This window comes from Narcine bancroftii, chromosome 11 (assembly GCF_036971445.1).
Source record: "Narcine bancroftii isolate sNarBan1 chromosome 11, sNarBan1.hap1, whole genome shotgun sequence".
Taxonomy (NCBI): domain Eukaryota; kingdom Metazoa; phylum Chordata; class Chondrichthyes; order Torpediniformes; family Narcinidae; genus Narcine; species Narcine bancroftii.
Window position 1 is genome coordinate 9,814,910 of NC_091479.1, and position 18,881 is coordinate 9,833,790.

Genomic DNA, 18,881 nt, shown 5'->3' on the forward strand with positions numbered 1-18,881 from the left:
TGCACAATTGTAGTTTAACTTTTCTCTGAAGTACCTGTTGAGTTGCAGCAAATAAGAATATTGATGCATTGTACAATATGTATACAGTTCTTATTTTTTACTTTGACCTATTTGTTGCTTGACTACTCACACTTACGGAGAATATTTTTGCTTAGTACATTGATTTTCTGAAAGTATTAATTTGCATGATAAGTAGAACACGATTAACAATAAATATTGAGGTTTGAGTACATTCCATACAAGGACGCTTTATTAGTACATTATTGAGATCAGTAACAGAAATGGAGGTTTAACAGGTGCCTACAGAGTGCCCTTTAGACAAAGCCTTGGACAAAGCAGGAAGGACACCCACTGTGATGAGGGGTGGAGGGGAGGAAAATACCAAAAGTCATGGTTTTAAAAAAAATACTTAATCAAGAGACTTTAGAAGTTGAAGGGAACAGTGAAAAAGCGAAGTGGTTTTGGAAAAGAATTCCAGAGGGAGGACATACTTGCTGAAAGATTGATCTCTGATGTTGAATTGGGGAAGCTGGGAAAATGAATGAAGAACATTTTTAATAGTTCAACTGTCTTCCATTCTGTGGCCTTTACAATAGAAACAAAAATATTATGGGTGTCTTCCTTTGACAGTTTAAAAATGATATTGCTTGGGTTCTAAAATGTTAATGTACAGTGCTGTAACATTCTGTTGGACACAATAATAAGAGATGTCTTTTCTTTGGCTTGGCTTCGCGGACGAAGATTCGTGGAGGGGTATGTCCACGTCTGCTGCAGGCTCGTTGGTGACTGACAAGTCCGATGCGGGACAGGCAGGCACGGTTGCAGCGGTTGCAAGGGAAAATTGGTGGGTTGGGGTTGGGTTTTTCCTCCTTTGTCTTTTGTCAGTGAGGTAGGCTCTGCGGTCTTCTTCAAAGGAGGTTGCTGCCCGCCGAACTGTGAGGCGCCAAGATGCACGGTTGAAGGTGAGATCAGCCCACTGGCGGCGGTCAATGTGGCAGGCACCAAGAGATGTGTATCTCTAAGAGTATGTAACACATTTCAAATATATCATAGAGTTTGCATCAAAATTGTATGTCAATGGTCTGTGGAAACCTGGACATCGATCAAACCACTACTCTATAATGCTTACATGGTGGAATTTTTTTTATTCCTATGGTCCTTCTCCTTGTTCCATTCAGTAACTTCACAATTAACTGTGGCGTTGATCTGATTTGAACTGCAGCAATTCTACGATGGGAATGTAGCTCACTCGTCCCATCTTTCACCGAAAATCGCCTGCATATCCAACGCTAGTCCCCGCATTCGCAGAAAGTCACTTGCACATCAAGTGCTAGGCCTGGCAATCACAAACCACGTTGACTGTTGTATTCACGTGAATTTTTTTTTTCCTTAATTTTATGGGATTTGAAATGTGGCAAGTAAGTCTTTCTGTAAAATTGAATACTTAAACTTGAACATTCACCCTGAGCTATACTGCAACTTTGCATAGATCTTGCTTATATAGAAATTTTTTGTAGATTAACAATGGTTTTTGTATGGATTATGTAGAATTTAAATGGGTGTACAAATTGATGGTAGTGAACCAATAAGCACAATTTTGAAATATCTTTTACTTTTTTAAACAACACCTTTGTCCATGAATTGTGAAGCCCTCCTCACACATTAATTGAAATGTTTAAAATTTCCCTCGTGGCTTTGGAGATTAATGTTGCATCTGATCTGAAACTGAGCCAGAAAGCCAAAATAATCTTTGAATCCCGGTGTTTTTTTTGGGTTAAGGTGCATCACTGGAGAAACTTCAACCACCTCTCAGTATTCCGAGGATACTGTGGAGAAGTCAAACCGGGTTTCTCCAATCTGCAATTATCATATTTGCTTGTGCATGTCTGTTGTTGACATCTGCAAGAATAGTCTAATGACATTCACTACCTAAATACTGAGTTGTCTGGGCGCTGGAAGCAAGGATGTAGCCATATCTAATCATAAATCAGAAGAGGAGAATGCTGAAGTATGAAATAGTATTGAAAATGCATATCACAGTTGTGGTTGGATGTTCTTTGACGTGAATTAGTCGTGCATCGTGTTCAATGCATGTATCATACCACATTATTTTTCTGCAGGTTTATTTTCTCAATGCTAAGTGCTGGCAGTAAGACAAACGTATATTAAAATAATGTATCTGCATTATCTGGATTCCTCCATCAAATCTGCATTAAATCATTCTGCTGCAGGCTTTCTCAGAATCCATTTTACATTTTGAGGTATCCTATCAAACAAAACTCGTAAATGCAGCAAGTTGAACAAAAAATATTGCCTCTCCATTTAATGTCTGCCAATTTATTTGGCAAATTTCAATGTTCTAATTATTTGGAGTCTATAAAAAATTGTGACCTTTTGTCTGAGGGTAAGAGAAACTATTAAAACACTGTGAATTTATGCAATGCAATTTTTTTTTGACTTTGCTGTATTTTCTTGCAAAATCAGCAGTTGTGGCAATTATACCCGCACCCATGGGTTCCAGGGAAATGACAAATGTTTGTATTCTGGCTGGTGGTGGAATACCACCCCTATCTAGTAGATGAACAGAAGGATTCATCTCCAAGTCTAAATGTACACATGGAATGGACACAAAAACGTTATTGGAAAAGCAGCAGAAAATGGTGTCATGTATTTTTTCCCTTATCCAAGTTGCCTTTCACAATTGTATCATGTAGAAATATAGTGAACAGAGCTGGAACAATTCATGCCATGAGAAAAGGTAATACGATGCAAATTGATCATTATTGATGGGTGTCTTCACCTGTTGAGATTAAATTTTGTCGGAAAGGAATGATTTTAATGAAAGGTAGTCTCATGACGAAAATGGTTATTTCACTCAAGTGGATCACAATTTAATATTTTGTAGAGCTGATCATTATTTAGGCTGGATGAGTAACTGTGGTGGATATTTTTGAACAGCTGAGTTGATGGCTATTGAATATTGCACAAAACCTAACAATTCCCTGTTGTACGTTAAGAAGGAAATGAAAACTTCAGGAAGTTGTTTATTTTAAATGAGAACATTTAACTTTCTGTCACCCACAGGAAGTTGCTTTGATTAAATTACTTTGTGAATACACATTGACGGTAACACCTCAGATTTGACATCTCAGGCTTCAATTATTTTGCATAGCTTTGTGCTGTGTAAGACCAGTGAAATGAATTGATAATTAATGTCTATTCTGATTCTTTATCTTTGATTAATATTGCAACTGTGCAGGAATTAACTATTGTATCATTCAGTGTAAGATTATCAAGAAGCAGTCGATGGTTGGCGGAGGCAATTAGATAACATTAAATGGTGTGTGGAATTAAAACGGTTGGCTGCTGTGGGGTCCTTCCTGTTGCAGCAGACAGAGCAAAGGTGCTCACTGAAATGTACAAGAGGCCATCGACGACCAGGATATTTTCATTTTACCCACTGAGTGAGAGAAGTTTACATTAAGTTATTCAGGAACCTGCTGTGGTGAATCTCGACTGAGCTGTCAGTCTCCCTCTTGCCTAGCCTTGCCTTACTGACATTGGCCGAGCATTATCTCTACCATTAAGGACTCTCCCCTTGGGTATAACGGTGTAGGCACCCATTGTCTTTCATTGTTGTACCATGAGTTTCTGCTAATAAAAGCCACGATTATTGTTTGACTGCATCGTCTTTGTCGACTTCATCGACTGGCACTTCACCTGCCGGTTTATTTTTGCTCATAGCATGATGAAGGGCTTGTGCTCTAAACATTGGTTAGTCTTTGCTTCCGGTGGATGCTGTGTGACCTGCTGAGTTCATCCAGCACATTTGTGTATTGCACTCGACCCCGGCATCTGCAGACGTTCTTGAAATTTCTTTCCTGTCTTGTTAATACCAATATTGTACAATAAGGTTGATACACAATACGGTATTAGAAATTGGAGCAGTAACCGGCAGAAACATGTCTGTAGTTCTTTAGTGAGAGTCCAAAACAGAATGAATCAGTGCCAGATGCAACATATGCGTACTGAATTTCTGCAGAAACATGCAAGGAAATCCTGAAGGTAAATCATGTTGATGTTTTAGATGAGAAATTACATCAACCATATATTAAAATTTTAAAAGATCCTGGTTATTGTTGTCAGGTGGTTCCATTGCTTTGCTACCCAAGTGGCCACTGATGCGAACCCAGAGTAGCAGTCCTATTATACACCTTGGTAACATACAGTTTTTCTGCAGTATCCATGATTATCTAGTGACAATAACATGAAAATAAAATGAGGTATGACAAAAGTAAAAACCATTGATCGTAATTAAGACTAGCAACTTCTTCAGTCAAGAAGATTTGAACCTGTGGTCTCGTGCTGTGGTCGAGGCCATCGGGTTGCTTTAAATGATTTGAGTCATGACTGTCCAGATATTGAAATTATGCAACTCAGTGTTGGAGTGAAAGGAAAAGTTTTTTTTTTGCCGATTGATTTATTATTTCTTTTTTTTTTTAACCAGGAGCATCTGTCCTGCAAGAAATACATTATGGATGTTGTGAACGAGACTTGTGTGCATCCAGAGGCAAGAAAGGATGCTGAGGAGAAGCAAAAAATCAGGAAGAAGGCCAAGAAACTTAGAGCTCGCATGAACTCCAGGTAATGTTAGTCATTTTCACAATATAAGCGTTCTCCTTCTTCTTTCAAAGAAAAGCTTATTGGCTCATTTTGTTTTAAGAAGCCTGAAGTTGTTTGCTTTGTGGGGTTATCTTATATAAAAAAAATATATACCGATTAGCCTAATTTATAGCCACTTTCTGTGATTGGAAAAGAAAACTGAAAATCGATCTCGAGCCCTTGCTTTCACCTGTTAAGAGCTCTTCTCATAATTGGTTCCCAGCGCCTGACTGAAACTACAGCTTCTTCCACGGTGCCTTTGTATGTTTGAATATGTGTGTACCAAGCCTATTTTTCTTTCCAACTATTGATTTTTAAATGAAGTATCCAAGAAAATCAATAGTAATCAACAAATAGAAGGCAATATGCAGGAGTGTTACATCGCAGGTCTGGTTTAATTAATTTTGCCTGTCACAACAAGGGGAAAAAGTTAGGAATACCCTGAAATGTAAAGCAAATTGTCAGACCTGTAGTTTATCATAAGCCTGGAAAGTGATATTTGCCGATCAGAGTAGTGTACGGAGCATTATTTTATCATTAGTTGTGTAGGAGATAGAATGTCACCTGCCCTAGTTATTTTGGTTTGAAACGTTACAGGAGCAAATTACTTTGTATTATGTTACCCTTGGACTGACAGAAGCAGATCCTCAACTTGAAGTAGTAAATGAATTTCAAAGTGAATAGCAACATACACCACGCTTAAAAGCCGTCAGTCTATTTTTGTGTTGTCTTGTTCACTCTTGTGTTTAAGTATTGGTAAATAAAACTCTGCTTTCTGAGCTTCACTCCTGTTTGATGTGTGCAATTAAGTTAATTTCCTTTACAATGTCACAGCATTCTGTTTGCCTCCTTGCTTCTGTCAAGTTTTGAGAGAATGTAGGCAGTTGGCTGAATCCCAGGACGGGCATCTGCTTCCTTCACAATTGTTCGGAAGTGAAGGAATTGGTTTAAATTTTTGATTTTTTTTCTCTCTCTCTCGCTTACTTTGGTTTTGTTCCAGATGGGATGGCGTGGTTGGCGTTGCGGTTAGCGCAATGCCTTTGCAGTGACTTGGACTGGGGTTCGAATTCCGCGCTCTCTGTAAGGATTTTGGACGTTTTCCCCAGGAGCTCTGGTTTTCTCCAACCGTTCAGAACCTACTGAGGGTGTAGGTTAATTGGGTATAAATTGGGCGGTACAGACTCATGGGCCATTTTGGTGCACCTCTGTCACGGTGGCCAGTGGAGAGCTCGCCCTAGAACGCGATCTTGGGAAGGCGATGGTCCTCCATTCTGGAGGCGTGACCCACCCAGCGCAGCTGGATCTTCAGCAGCGTGGACTCGATGCTGTCGACCTCTGCCATCTCGAGTACTCCAACTGACACTATTGTTAAACCCGCTAGTGGCACAGGACCTAAAAAAAAGTTTGACAAGCACATTGTATTTTATGACAAAAACCTTTCTGAGAATGGAAGTCCTCATTGAAGTGAAGAAACATTTCTTGCAACTAAGTGTACTTCCCCCTGACCTAGGAATTCTTGAAGCTTAATCAGGGAATCTAAAATGGAATTGGTTATACTTCTCACCATTTTAATTGCAAGTCTTAGCAGAAATGAAAGTTTTCAAATACATTGTGAGAGTTTGTCTACTTTTGGTAAAGGTGTTCGATTGAAATCTGAAGAAGGTGGGTTTGGGATTGAGCATGTATTCAGAACTACAATGTAACTGCAGGATTGAGCAGTGAACAGAGTTGGAATCCGGTGGATTAGCTTGTGCTTGCATCATTCTACTCAAAGATCAAGTATAATGATCACAGACTGGTAGGGATTTTTCCTGATGTCCTTGCCAACCGTCTAATTTCAACAAACAGATGGCTGCAAGATCGTCTTCAATTTTGGAGAGAAGGGTCCGTTTTATTAACTTTTCAGATTTTGCTTCACTCATGCCCTTAACCAAATCTCTGAGGTGAAGTCAGCAATAATATAAAAGGCTAGTCCCAGAAACATTCCACCTGATTCAGTAATTCAAGAAATATTTAGTCTAGCTTGTGCGTTGCTTGAGACCTCTGAATGAGGTCAGTTCCATCTCCCCAAAATTATTAAATAAATTAAAAAATAAAGAGGCATTGCTAGAGATATTTCTGGATTTTTAAATTACTGGTCTTCATTCCTCAATCTAAAGTATTACCCTAACAATCTGAGGACATTTGATTGCCTATCACTTTGCAATTCACTATGGGATATTCCCTGATGTGATGAGTGATGGGGATGTCTCTTGCAGTACTGTCTGTAGTCTTCTTTCTTTGGCTTGGCTTCGCGGACGAAGATTTATGGAGGGGGTAACTCTGTAGTATGATCTAATTAAATGAGCAATGTACGGGTTCAAGCTGGTTTTGTTTAGTTTACTTATTGCAAAAACCTAGTGCGGTGAGAGGGTTCTTTTGTGAACAGACCAACAGGTTATCGGTAGCATTCATACAGCTGTGTCAAGAGAACAATTTATGAAGCATGGGATTATTAGGAGTATAATGAATCGGAAGATCAGGCAATGACACCCCTGCAGGGAGGAAGCTGCTTTTACCCTTGGACTGACAGAAGCAGATCCTCAACTTGAAGGAGGTGGGAGAAGAGAGTATGATGGCTCTTTTAGCACATTGGCTGCCTTTCACAAGCAGTGAGAGATGCAGTCCAAGGAGGGGAGGGGAGTTTGTGTTTTGTTCTGAGCTGTGCTCACTACCTTCTGAAGTGTCTCCCAATCTTGAGCAGACCAGCTCCCATGTCACGCTGGGATACGTCCAGCAAGTATAATTTCAATGGTGTGGCTCTCAAAATCGTTGCGGGGCAAGGGGGGCATGCTAAACTTCCTTGTTTTTCAAATAAAGTAGAAGCGTTAGTGTGCTATCTTGACCGTCACGCCAATGTGCCAAGATCTTGATGCTATTGGAAGATTTCCACAAGCTGAAACTCAACTGCTTCTAAGCTCTCAAAATCAAATGACGAATTGCCTGCCAGAAGTCTTGGCATTTGTGTATCAGTTCATTAGAACAAATTTTCTTTAAAGTTAATTTTCCAAGGACCTTCACTTTGATGCATACAGGCCAGAAGTTCTCAAGGTGAGATTATGGTCTGTACTTTTGGTAGATCTTTATCAAGGAGATTATGTACCTTTCTGGGCATTTAAATACTAATCTTAATAAAGTTGACATTAAATTGATGGGATAAATGATGTAATATTCACAGCAATTCTTTCTACAGTTTGAGTTCCTGATGTCAGGTGAAAATGGAATTGGACTTGACTATACAATATCTGATGGTTTCTCTCTAAACTTGCCCATTAAGACTGGACTTGTGTGTGAGATATTAGGATCTTGAAGATGCATTTTAAAAATACTTGAGAAATTTGTAAAATGTATTTTGTGCCACACATTCCAGTGTATTTAATCCAAAGCATTATTTTCAATTCATTATTTCTCCACATTCATCCTCCTATTTCATTGCCATGACTATAAATATAAACAGTAGCTGCCTGCCTCGTGTTTCAATGGATCGTGGCTGATTGTGCCAATTTTTTAAAAATTAACCCAATGATCTTCGATTCTCTTAATATTCAAGAATGTACTTGCGATTCTCTTGGTGCTGGTATATCTTCCATCTGCAGAGTTGCATGAGCTAACTGATTTAAGCTATTGCTGCATTACATGAGGAGTCTTTTAAATAAAGAATTGTGATTTAAAATGAACAGATGAAATAACTTCAAAATATCGTGAGATTTTGACGAGCAAGTCGACTCTCTGAACTGAAATCAGCCGGAGATCCGATGTCGCTCAGTGATGGGTCACTTTTATGTGCTTTTTGCTGTTTACATTAGCTTATGAATAATGTGGGTCATTTTGACCCTGTGCTCCCAAAACCATGGAAGATTTAGGGGGTCATGCCTTGACCTTCAGTCCTGTAGGAACTATCTCATTGCCCAGTGAATGAGAAAAAGCACACCATAGATTTTCCTTACGAGATTAGGTTTGTCTTTAGACCTGAACTTCGGTCTTTTCATTAACTGGCACCTTTTGCAAACGATGGAGTGAATGAAATGCATTCACTGTGAATAAATGTTCTGAATGCATCAGCTGTTCACAGAAAAAGAGTCTGTGATGCATTGTTTTGAACTGACAGTCTGGCTGATTAAATCCTTGCAGAATTTTGGCATGAATTTTGAGTTGTACATTTGCCTTTCTACTTTTTTAAAATCCTCCCTCTTTCTGCTGCACCAAATGATTTCTGCTCGTATCGAGATTGTATGGTGTGAAAAGCTATAACCCTTTCTTTTCAACAGCTAATTATTGGACGTCCAGCCAAAATTTAAATAAATCTTATCGTTGGCCACTTCTGATAAATGTGCATTTGCTACTCAAGTTTGTTCCAGCCACCAGTTTACATGCAGATTAAACAAACATGATCTAAGACAAATTTCTTGGTTTGCACTTTATTGTCCTCCATTTCTGACACATTCTCGCATCATCTTCAATAAATTTTCCAATCATTTTGGATCTCCTAAAAATACTCTTCAACTTGTGATCCAAACGCTCTCTGAGTTGTAAAATGTGACCAGTAAAATATAATGAAACTCTTCCAAAATAGGACCATGTGAATGGAGAGATTGGGGTAGCCCGTGAAGAGATGGAGGCTGAGAAGTAGCAGAGATACCCAGGGAAGGATTGGAGGTGCAGCAGTTGAGGGAGAGAATCTGAGGAAGAGTGTGCAAAATTTGTTAGAGTTTATGGTGAATGGTGCTTGGAATAGGCCTGTGAGTGAGCATAGAGAGTGCCAGTGAACCTGGTGTACAATTGTCTTGGACTTGCTTGCCACTTGACAAAACCTTGTTCTCCTGGACTATATGGTCACTGGTGAGCAATCGCTGTCTTACCTTAAAGTAGATCACCACCAGCAAATGAGACAAGTCATCCTTGATACTGAGGCATTGCCTAAGAAGGTGATGATATGATCATTGAGATGAAATATTTAGTATAATTTACAGTTCCATGGAATGAGCAATAGTGTGTGCATTGCTCACTGTATTGAAATTCACTTAAGGAAATTTGGCTGATGCCCAAGAGTCACACATGCTATTTTGTGTTTCCACATCACATGGTATTACATTTCATTTAAAGGCATTAAATGATGCAGTTGAATTCTGTGCATTAACTGCTAATTTGTATTAGTTGGAGATATGAAGCCTGGTCTGACCAGGAAGAAAAATCAATGTCCTTCTTGCTGCCTCTGTTATGACTCCAGCTCTATCATGAACTCCTTTAATTCTTCAGAATAAACTGTGAGGGTCACAGTGGAAGCACATGGAATTGTACAGCACAGGAACGGGGTGAAGGAGTTTGTGAGTTGCAAATGAAACAGAAGCAAGGCTCCTTGGCCAGGGAGAAACAGCCTTCCTTCAAAGTGCCATGTAGAAGATGCTTACCTGTGCATATTTAATAAGGAAATAACCTTGAAAATCAAATACCTCACTGCAGTTCACTGTGAAGAGTCGAGCCACGTAGTGATTTGAGGTCTTTCAGGAGAAGATTTATCTGCATAATCTTTACATTGTTGTTTATTGCTTCTCTCCCCCCCCCCCCCCCCAAGTATTGGCAAATCTACACTGTAAATGTACTAGCACTTTAAGAATTAAAGCACGTGCTCCTCACTGGACTTAGAGTGAGATTATCCATTCAATGAGGAAGGACTGATAGGACTGATGCAGCATTATAACACCATTCCAGGAATAAGGTCAAAAGCATTATAATTTGGAGAGCAAGTAAGCATATTCTTTAGAAATGCTCTTTTATAGTCCCAGAGAAAATGACCACTTCTATTTCCATGTTATCTGGATTGTAAAAACAACTCTGGAAGAACTGAGCAGGTCGAGCAGCCTCCATTGAGGCAAAAAGTGGTCTGACGTTTTGGGTCGGAGCCCGGCATTGAGAAGAAGAGGAAAGCTGTATGAGGGAGCGTGAACCAGGTTGTAGGCAGTGTCTTAAGAAAGCAGCCTCTATCCTCAAGGACCCCCACCACCCAGGCCATGTCCTCTTCACTCTGCTACCATCGGAGAAAAAGGTACAGGAGCTTGAGGACAAGCACTCAGTGGCTCTAGGACAGCTTCTTCCCCACTGCCATCTGATTCCTGAATGAGCAATGAAGCAAAGATGCTGCCTCACTTTGACTTTTTGCGCAATATTTGTATTTATTTTTGTACAGTAGGTTATATAAATGTTTGCCCTGTGATGCTACTGCAAAACAACGAATTTCGTAACTTGTTCATGACAACAAATTCTAATTCTGAAACCGATGGAGAGAGGATGATAGGCAGATGGAACCAGATGGCGGAGGAGAAAACTTGGTGTGTGCATATAAACTCCGGGGGTTCTCCCACGCACACTAATTGGAAAATTCTGCGTTCGACCATTGGGTTACAAAACTACCCAAATGGAATATGAGCTGCTGTTCTTCCCATTTGTATTTGTCTTTGTAGTAAAATGGAGAGGACAGATCAGTCAGTAAAGGAGTGGGAATGAGGGTTAAAATTACATGTAACTGAAAGTTTGAGATGGCCACTGTGAACAAAAAATGGTCATTCCATCTACACGGTTTCATCGATGTAGAGACCACCTCCTGAGCACTAAATGCCATTGACCAAGTTGGAAGAAGTGGTAGCGAGTCTCTGCCCCACCTGGAAAGGCTGTTTAGGTCCTTGGATGCTGGTGAAGGGACAGGTGTTGCAGGGGAAATGCTTGGGATTAGGTCGAGACAAGTGGACCATTGGATCACAAAGAAGGTAGTCCCTGCAGAAAGCTCAAGTAGAGTAGCAGTGAGAGGGAGAGAGGAATGAGTGTGTGGTCATGAAATCATGTTGGAAATGGCAGAGGATGAGGTTAGTGCCCATTCCCTCCCCATCTGGTTCTACCTTTCACCAGCCCCTATTCCAAGACTCTCATATTGGTATATCCTCTCTCTCAGTCCTGATGCAGAACCTCAACCCAAAACATTGACTTGTGCTTTTTGCTGCCACAGATGTTGCTCAGACCCGCTGAGTACTTCCAGCTTTCTGGGGTTTTTTTGTTTGTTCTTCTGCAACCAGCAGTCTTTCTTGTTCCAATCATTGCAATTGACTTGAAGAGAATTGAAGTCAATGTAGCAAATGAAAGCCATACAATATATTTTTTCTCCTATGATCTATCTCATTATTGCAGTGCCCTGTACACTGGTCTTTTGGCTCGTTCACAGGCAGACGATTGTCACCACAGACATGAATGTCGAAGCTTTGCCTCGACATTTGAATGGCCATTGTATTCTCATCCCTTCAGCTACTTGAGAAGCAATGAAAAATGGTTATGATAGGGCTACAAAATATGGGCAGTGTGTGCTTGCATGCTTTATGGAGGGGAGTATGAGATTTGATATTTTAAAGAGCAGGCTTGATATGAGCAGTACCTGGTGCTGTTCTGCTATTGATGAGATAGCCAAACACCTCGGTTGATAATGTTTCGCTTTGTAGACAGGGGTAAATGAAGGGAAGGTCCATGATGAATTGAATATTATCAGGTTTGCTTGACAGCTTTGTGATCTCACTGACCGCTAATATTTATAACCAGAAACCATTTAGCCAGAGCTGTTTGAAGAGTAATATATTGCCCAGCAATTGCACCAAGTTTAACCCCTGTCTTTATAAAACTGTCAGCATCTGTGCCTGCAATATCTGATTCTCCGGTAGAAAATGATGAGCCACCACTGGAGCTTGTGAACAGAACAAAAGGAAAAGAAAGGAAACACAAGGGTTTAGAATTGGGAGAAACCTTCACTTATTTGGGTCTATTGTCATGTTTTTTGATATATAAGGACTAAAGTGAGAGCAAAAATAAAAATGTTGGACCCATTGCATCACGATAACTCGCTAACTTTGTGTAATGTCAGCATTCTACCCATTACATAGCATTAATTCACCAACTCTGTGTAATGTCAGCATTCTACTCATTGTCCTTCTTGGAACTACATTCCCCAGTACTCTGAGTTTACTGTTGGACATGGACTATAATAATGGAAACGTAATGGAGACTGCGCTTCTAAAACCTCTAATCTACTATTTGTCCAATTTAAATGTTGAGAGGAAGAAAATTGGAAATTGAGTGCCTAAATTAATTGCAGACGTGATTTAATAGAACTCTTTATGGATGACTGTTCCAGATAAGATTTCCTCCTTGATAGCAAAAAGGTGAAGACACAGGCTCTCTCTTCACACCAGTCTTGATTTGAATATTGTCTCTGAGACAGCAAATTATTAAACCTAGTAAAGGAGTGCACGACAGAAATGAGATGTGTGTTATGTTATGAATATAATTGTAATGGGAGTCTTAGAAACAGAGCAGCTATTGAAGCTAACAATCTGAAGTACAAATCTAGGTGTTGATAAGATCAGTTTATGACTAATTCTAAAACTAACTGCCAGTGTAAAGGGCAACTGAGAACTTTCCATTCTGTCTATCGAGGTTTTGATCACTGAAGAGTTATTACCACTTGGGTTAACATCTCATGCTGGAAAAAATCTCTTTTTTTTAGAAAATAATGGTGGACTGCATTTTGGCTGAATATGTCCTCTTCCCAAATCACTTTGATTTGTAATAAAATGAAAAAGAAAGCTTTGGTTTGTATTTCATAATCCTGAAAAACTTTCCAATGAATTATTATGAATTATTTTGCAAGTGCCGTCATGGTTTGTACATCAGTGAATATGGCATAGTCTCCCAAACAGCAGTTAAATGGATGACCAATTAATTATTTTTGTAGTATTGTTTGAAAGAAATGTTGGCAGAACATGGAGAACTTTAAATAGTGCCGTAAAGTATTGAGTATTCACCCAAATTGTAAACAGCAGAAAAATATTTCATCTTGACAGCAGCTCCTGCAGGAAAGCATTCCTCAGTACTGTGATGAACTGTCAGTATAGACTAGGAGGGGCTGTTTGAGATTATATATTTATCTGCCATTTACAAAATGGCAATTTGCAGAATTTACAATTCTGGGAAATACTTGATATCCTTTGAGACTATTTTGACATTCTTCTATCTTGCCAATACTTGCCAACTCAACAAAAAATGTATGAGGAGAAATGAAGGAAGATTGGCAAAATTACTTTTGGAAAGTTGGGAGAAGCAATAACTGCATATGTGTGAGAAATGTGGCCTCATAACAACATTACAGTTACGCACCTGGGCAAACGACTAATTGTGGCCTGGACACACTGCTGTGCTGAGAATTGGATGAAAGCACAAAAGTGAAACATTGTGAGGCAACTGTTGAGAGACAGCATTGAAATTAGGAATTAGGCATGGGGATGACTTTAGTTGATATTCTTCCTCCGCAATCAAAGTTTGGAGCATGAAGGTAGATTTTCGTAGTCATGGAACTGTACAGCACTGAACCATGCCTATGCTCACATCCCAGTTGCCTGCACTAGGCACATGCACCATTAGGGCCTTTCCCATCCAAGTATTTGCCTTTTAACCATTGTAATTATTTCTGCCCCTATCACCTGCTCAGGCAGCTCGTTCCAGATGATCACCAACCTCTGTACAGAAAGAAAATAAATCTTAGATTTCTTTTAAACTTCTCCCCTCTCAGCTTAAACTTGTATTCCAAGTTCTAGACGCTACCTGCTCTGCGAAAAGGTCTCTGATTATCACCCCCATCCATGTCCTTTCATCATTTTTATGAACCTCCTAAAAGGTCACCCCTCAGCCTCCTATGTTTTAGTGAGAATAAACCTAGTATATCCAATTTCTCCTTGTATCTATTGCCCTCCATTCCACACAACATCTCTTCTGTACTCTGTCTAATGCTACCTGCAGTTTGACCACTAGAGCGGTACACAATAGTCCAGGTGCAGTCTAACCAATAGTTTGTACAGCTGCGCAGCAAGATGTCCCACCTCCTATGCTCAATGTGTTAGTCTATGAAGGTAAGCATACCAAATTGTCTCTTTGCTCTCTATCCACCTGTTTCACCACTTTCAGGTAGTGATGGCCTTCCGTCCTTCTGTACTTGGTCAGTGGTCCTAAAGTTACTGCTATCTGTTATACATGTTCTGCTGGAGTTTGACTTCCCATAGTGCTTACCTCAGTCTTTAAATTCCATCTGCCTTCCACTATACCCCACTCTGTCCTTAAGCAACTTCATTATATACAATTCCACCAAAGTTTGTGGCATCTGTAAACTTGTTGTTCAGACCACCTGCATTTGCGTCCAAGTCATTTTGCAAGTATTACAAGCAACAAACCTCCCTGCAGTTGTGATCCCTGTTGTACACCATTTGTTATAGACATCAGGTCAGAAAAGCATCCATCATCTGCACCACGACCCACTTCATTTATCTCAATCGTTCCACTCTTAGTACAGATTTTAAACTTTCGTATCTTTTTCATTTTACTTTGTTACTCTGGGTTTATATTTGGTCTGTGACTCTGTAGACTTTTGGTTCTTTGTTTGTTTAATTTGCATAATCTTTTCCTTGTGGAATTAGGGTATAGGAGGGAAGGGAGGGATCAAATGGACTCTGAATGTAATGTAATATTTCATTGTTGAGCAGGTTGTACTGTTGTTTTCGATTTTTGGAAAATCGATAATAAAATATTTTTTTAAAAGCTAATTTTGGATTCAGTTTGCCTCCGATCCCCTTCAGTTCCAGCCTACCTTGTGGGACCTTGTCAAAGTGAAATCTATGCTCATCCAGAGCCACTGTTTTACCTTCACCAATTTTTAGTTACCACCTCAAGACACAGTCAAATTTACAAGACACCTGCTGCGTTCAAAACTATGGCTCCTTTTTGTTAGCTGTTGAATTTCTTAGTGAACATAAATCCTTCCCTTCCAAACTTTTCCAACAACCTCCTCACATCTGGCGTATGCACAATAGCATATAGTTTCCACTCGTACCCCTGCTCATAAGAGGACAGCCCTCCCTTGCTGTCTTTGGCCTCCTGCACATCTGTGATCTTTTACCTGTTGGCTTATTTAAGTAGCTTATTTTTCCTTCAAGATTACTTTATTAAAAGCAGCACATAACAACAAGGATCTTAAAATTATTGTCTTGGTTTGGTGTTGATGCCATAAATGAATAAATGTTATCAATGGAATAAATTTACAGCAATCTCACATTGCAAAGCTGTTGTGTGGGATTGTCATTTGTCATAATAATATGCTTTACACTTTTCTGCTGTTATCCCAGAGCATTCAACCATCTGATTGCACTTTTCCTTTAAATTCTAAAAGAACAAATTCATGTGAAACATTTGAATCTTGACCGGGAATTAGTGGCTCAGACTTCAGGCTCTCATTTGTCTTTATTTTGAATTAACGAAATTAAGTAGATGTAGTTGGTGATTCGATGCGTCTCGGTCTTTTGACAGGGTCGTAGTCTCCCGGGGTCACATGAAGGCCGTGATCCTCTGTCACCTTATTAAAAAGAGCTGTTAAAGCTGACATTGGTCATTAGCTTTGTGACATGCTATCACGTTTTTCACTGCCATCGTGTTTGTGCCCCTGTGTTTTTTACCTAATCAATACTGTAAAGTGTGAGTGATACATTGAGGATACCTTTCAGAAAATTACAAGGTAATGATTCAGTCATGGGGTTCAGATTACAGAATAACCTATAAGGAAAAAAACATGATAGCTTATTAGCCCTGCTGGATATAATATCACATTACTTAATATGTAGTGAATTTACATTACATCTTGTTAGCTGAATCATGTGGCAGGGAAATCTTGATTTTATGGTAGTTCCACTGCCAGTAGCAGGGTAATATTTTAATATAAACGATAAAGTGCATGAAAACAAGCTTAATATGTATTGAACGTATAACCATGACTTGAGAATGGTATTAGGCTCTCTGGCCCATCAAGCCTATCCCGCCATTCCATCATGGCTGATTTACTTTCCTTTTCCTGCCTTCTCCCCATAACCCGTGTTTACCTTCATAATTCAAGAACTTATCTATTTCTAACCTAAATATACCTGATGATTTGGCCTCCACAGCAGTCCATGGCAATGAATTCCATAGTTTCACAACCCCCTGGCATTGTGTTGGAAAGAGTATCAGGTTCAGAGGGTTCACAGAGAGACAAGTCTGGACACCAAGTGTTACAATCACATGTAACTTTTATTAACACTTGGGAAACAAACAAGGGAGAATGTTAAACGTTACTCAATTACTATTTCACTTATAAGCAACAACATAGGGCATTCACCTTCGACCTAGGTTTGGACTCCAACGATAGCCTATATTCGACATGCTCAGACAATTGAATGCACAAACTACAAACCAACGGGGGTGTGGTTCTCTGAAAGTATTGATCTATCGCAATACTACAGCTCAGCTTTTGTGTAGTGAAGACCTTACCCTCAACACTTCCAGTGATGTCCACAGTAGTGACCTGGCCTGCAGCAATATCCAGGCCTCGGACCCCCAAGGTAGAGAGAAAAAATGTGCTGAGCATTAATGCTATATGCAGTGCTAATCTATGCTTCTAGCTAATAATTATCCTAGGTAATTTAAATTTGCCAATGGCAAGGTGTGCACTAATGGAGTCCAACCTTGATTGACAGGTAATGTGATTTCTGATTAAGTTTCAGACACATGACCACCTACAATGCACACATTCCAGACAGGCAGAGAGGCCATGTTTTCTCCACATCTGGGTAAAGAAATTCCTCCTCGCCTCCGTTTTAAAGGAGCATTTTTATATTCTGAGGCTGTGTCTTTGGGTCCCATACTTCCTCAACATCGGAAGCAGTCTCTCCATGTCCACTCTAACCAGTCCTTTTCAGTTTGTGATTATGTACTGGTACAGGAGTAGAATGTGTAGTATTACTTCATGCTTCCAAGAAAGATCTGCATTGCCACAAGTACAGTCTTGAATACTTTTCTCTATAAGTATCACCAAAAAGCCTCGTTTTTATGAGTTTCCCTGAAAGGAACGCTGTCTCCCAAAAGATGGCTTCATGCAGAAGAGCCCATTGCAGGGTAAACCTCCAAGAATCCAAATGGCAAGGCACAGCTATCTTTATGTTGTCCTTGATAATAATTTGACAAGTAGCTGCAAGGCAGCCACATTCAGGGCCCCCACTCTCCTCTCCATGCTGCACACCACCTGATTTATAGAAGTACTATCGGCCTTTCATTATCACTGGATTTAAATTCTGGAATACCCAATGTAACAACCCTGTGTAAGCACCTTCCCTACCACCTTTTCTTGGGCAATTAGGGTAGGGCAATGCTCACATGTCTTGTCTCACCAAGACCGCCTGTAAATTGGAAGAACCACGGTTGATATTTCATCTGGACACTCTCCAACCTGATGGCATTAACATCGACCTCCAGTTTCTCCCTCTCTTTCCCTTTCCCTTAGCTCTCCACCCCTTCCCTCGCCATTCACAGAGCCATCCATCCTCCCTGTGCTTGCTGCTGTGCCCTTCCTCCCTTTTCCACCTTTTCCCTCCTGCCTTTGGCACTGTGCTCCTCCCGCTACTCCTCCCCCTACCATTTTGTTCGGGTGCCCCGACTGACATTTTTCCACATCTTGATGAAGGGCTGAAGCCCAAAACACTGGCTATGTATCTTTCTCTTTGCTATATAAAGTACACCGTTTGACCTGCTGAGTTTCTCCAGTACTGTGTGTTTTTACTTCAACAACGGTGTCTGGAGATTTTTGTTTTACTTCTTGCAACTCAAAATCTCCCCACCCCAAAAAAATGTAACCACTGGAATGCACTAGTTGATTAAAATCCATGTTGAGTAAAAGAACTATCAAGAAATGAGTCCAGGCCATGAAAGTATTCTCTTGGTTTATGGCTTGCTTTATCTCTCCTGGCATAATCACGCTGGGTCTCTAAACTGAGGTAGGAATAGGGGCATAATTGGCGGATATGTCGATGATCTGATGGTATTGCCGCTCATTACCCAATAACTGATTGGCCGGTGGTGTTCTACCACACATACTGCATGTGAATGAAGTGCACTTGTCCTTCAATCATGGAAAGCTTGTAAATTTTTTAAAAACTCAGCAGGTATTGCAGTACCCATGGGAAGTTCTAGGTAACCAATGTTTGTTAAGGTATGAATGACTCAGGCCTAAAACATTGGTTACCCTTTTCTTCCTGTAGTTGCTGCCATTACCAGCTCAGTTTCTTCAGCACTTTTGT

The 18,881-nt window shown here is 40.0% G+C and overlaps 1 protein-coding gene across 3 annotated transcripts in view; it reads left to right on the forward strand.

Annotated features, from left to right (window-relative positions):
• The window catches only part of LOC138745470 (tetraspanin-3-like), a 437,564-nt gene that overhangs the window by 288,810 nt on the left and 129,873 nt on the right, over nt 1-18,881 (forward strand). For all 3 annotated transcript variants that reach the window (XM_069902530.1, XM_069902529.1, XM_069902532.1), the window contains exon 26: nt 4,508-4,644. In XM_069902530.1, coding sequence (XP_069758631.1) covers nt 4,508-4,644 — 137 coding nt within the window. The remainder of the gene's footprint in view (nt 1-4,507; nt 4,645-18,881) is intronic.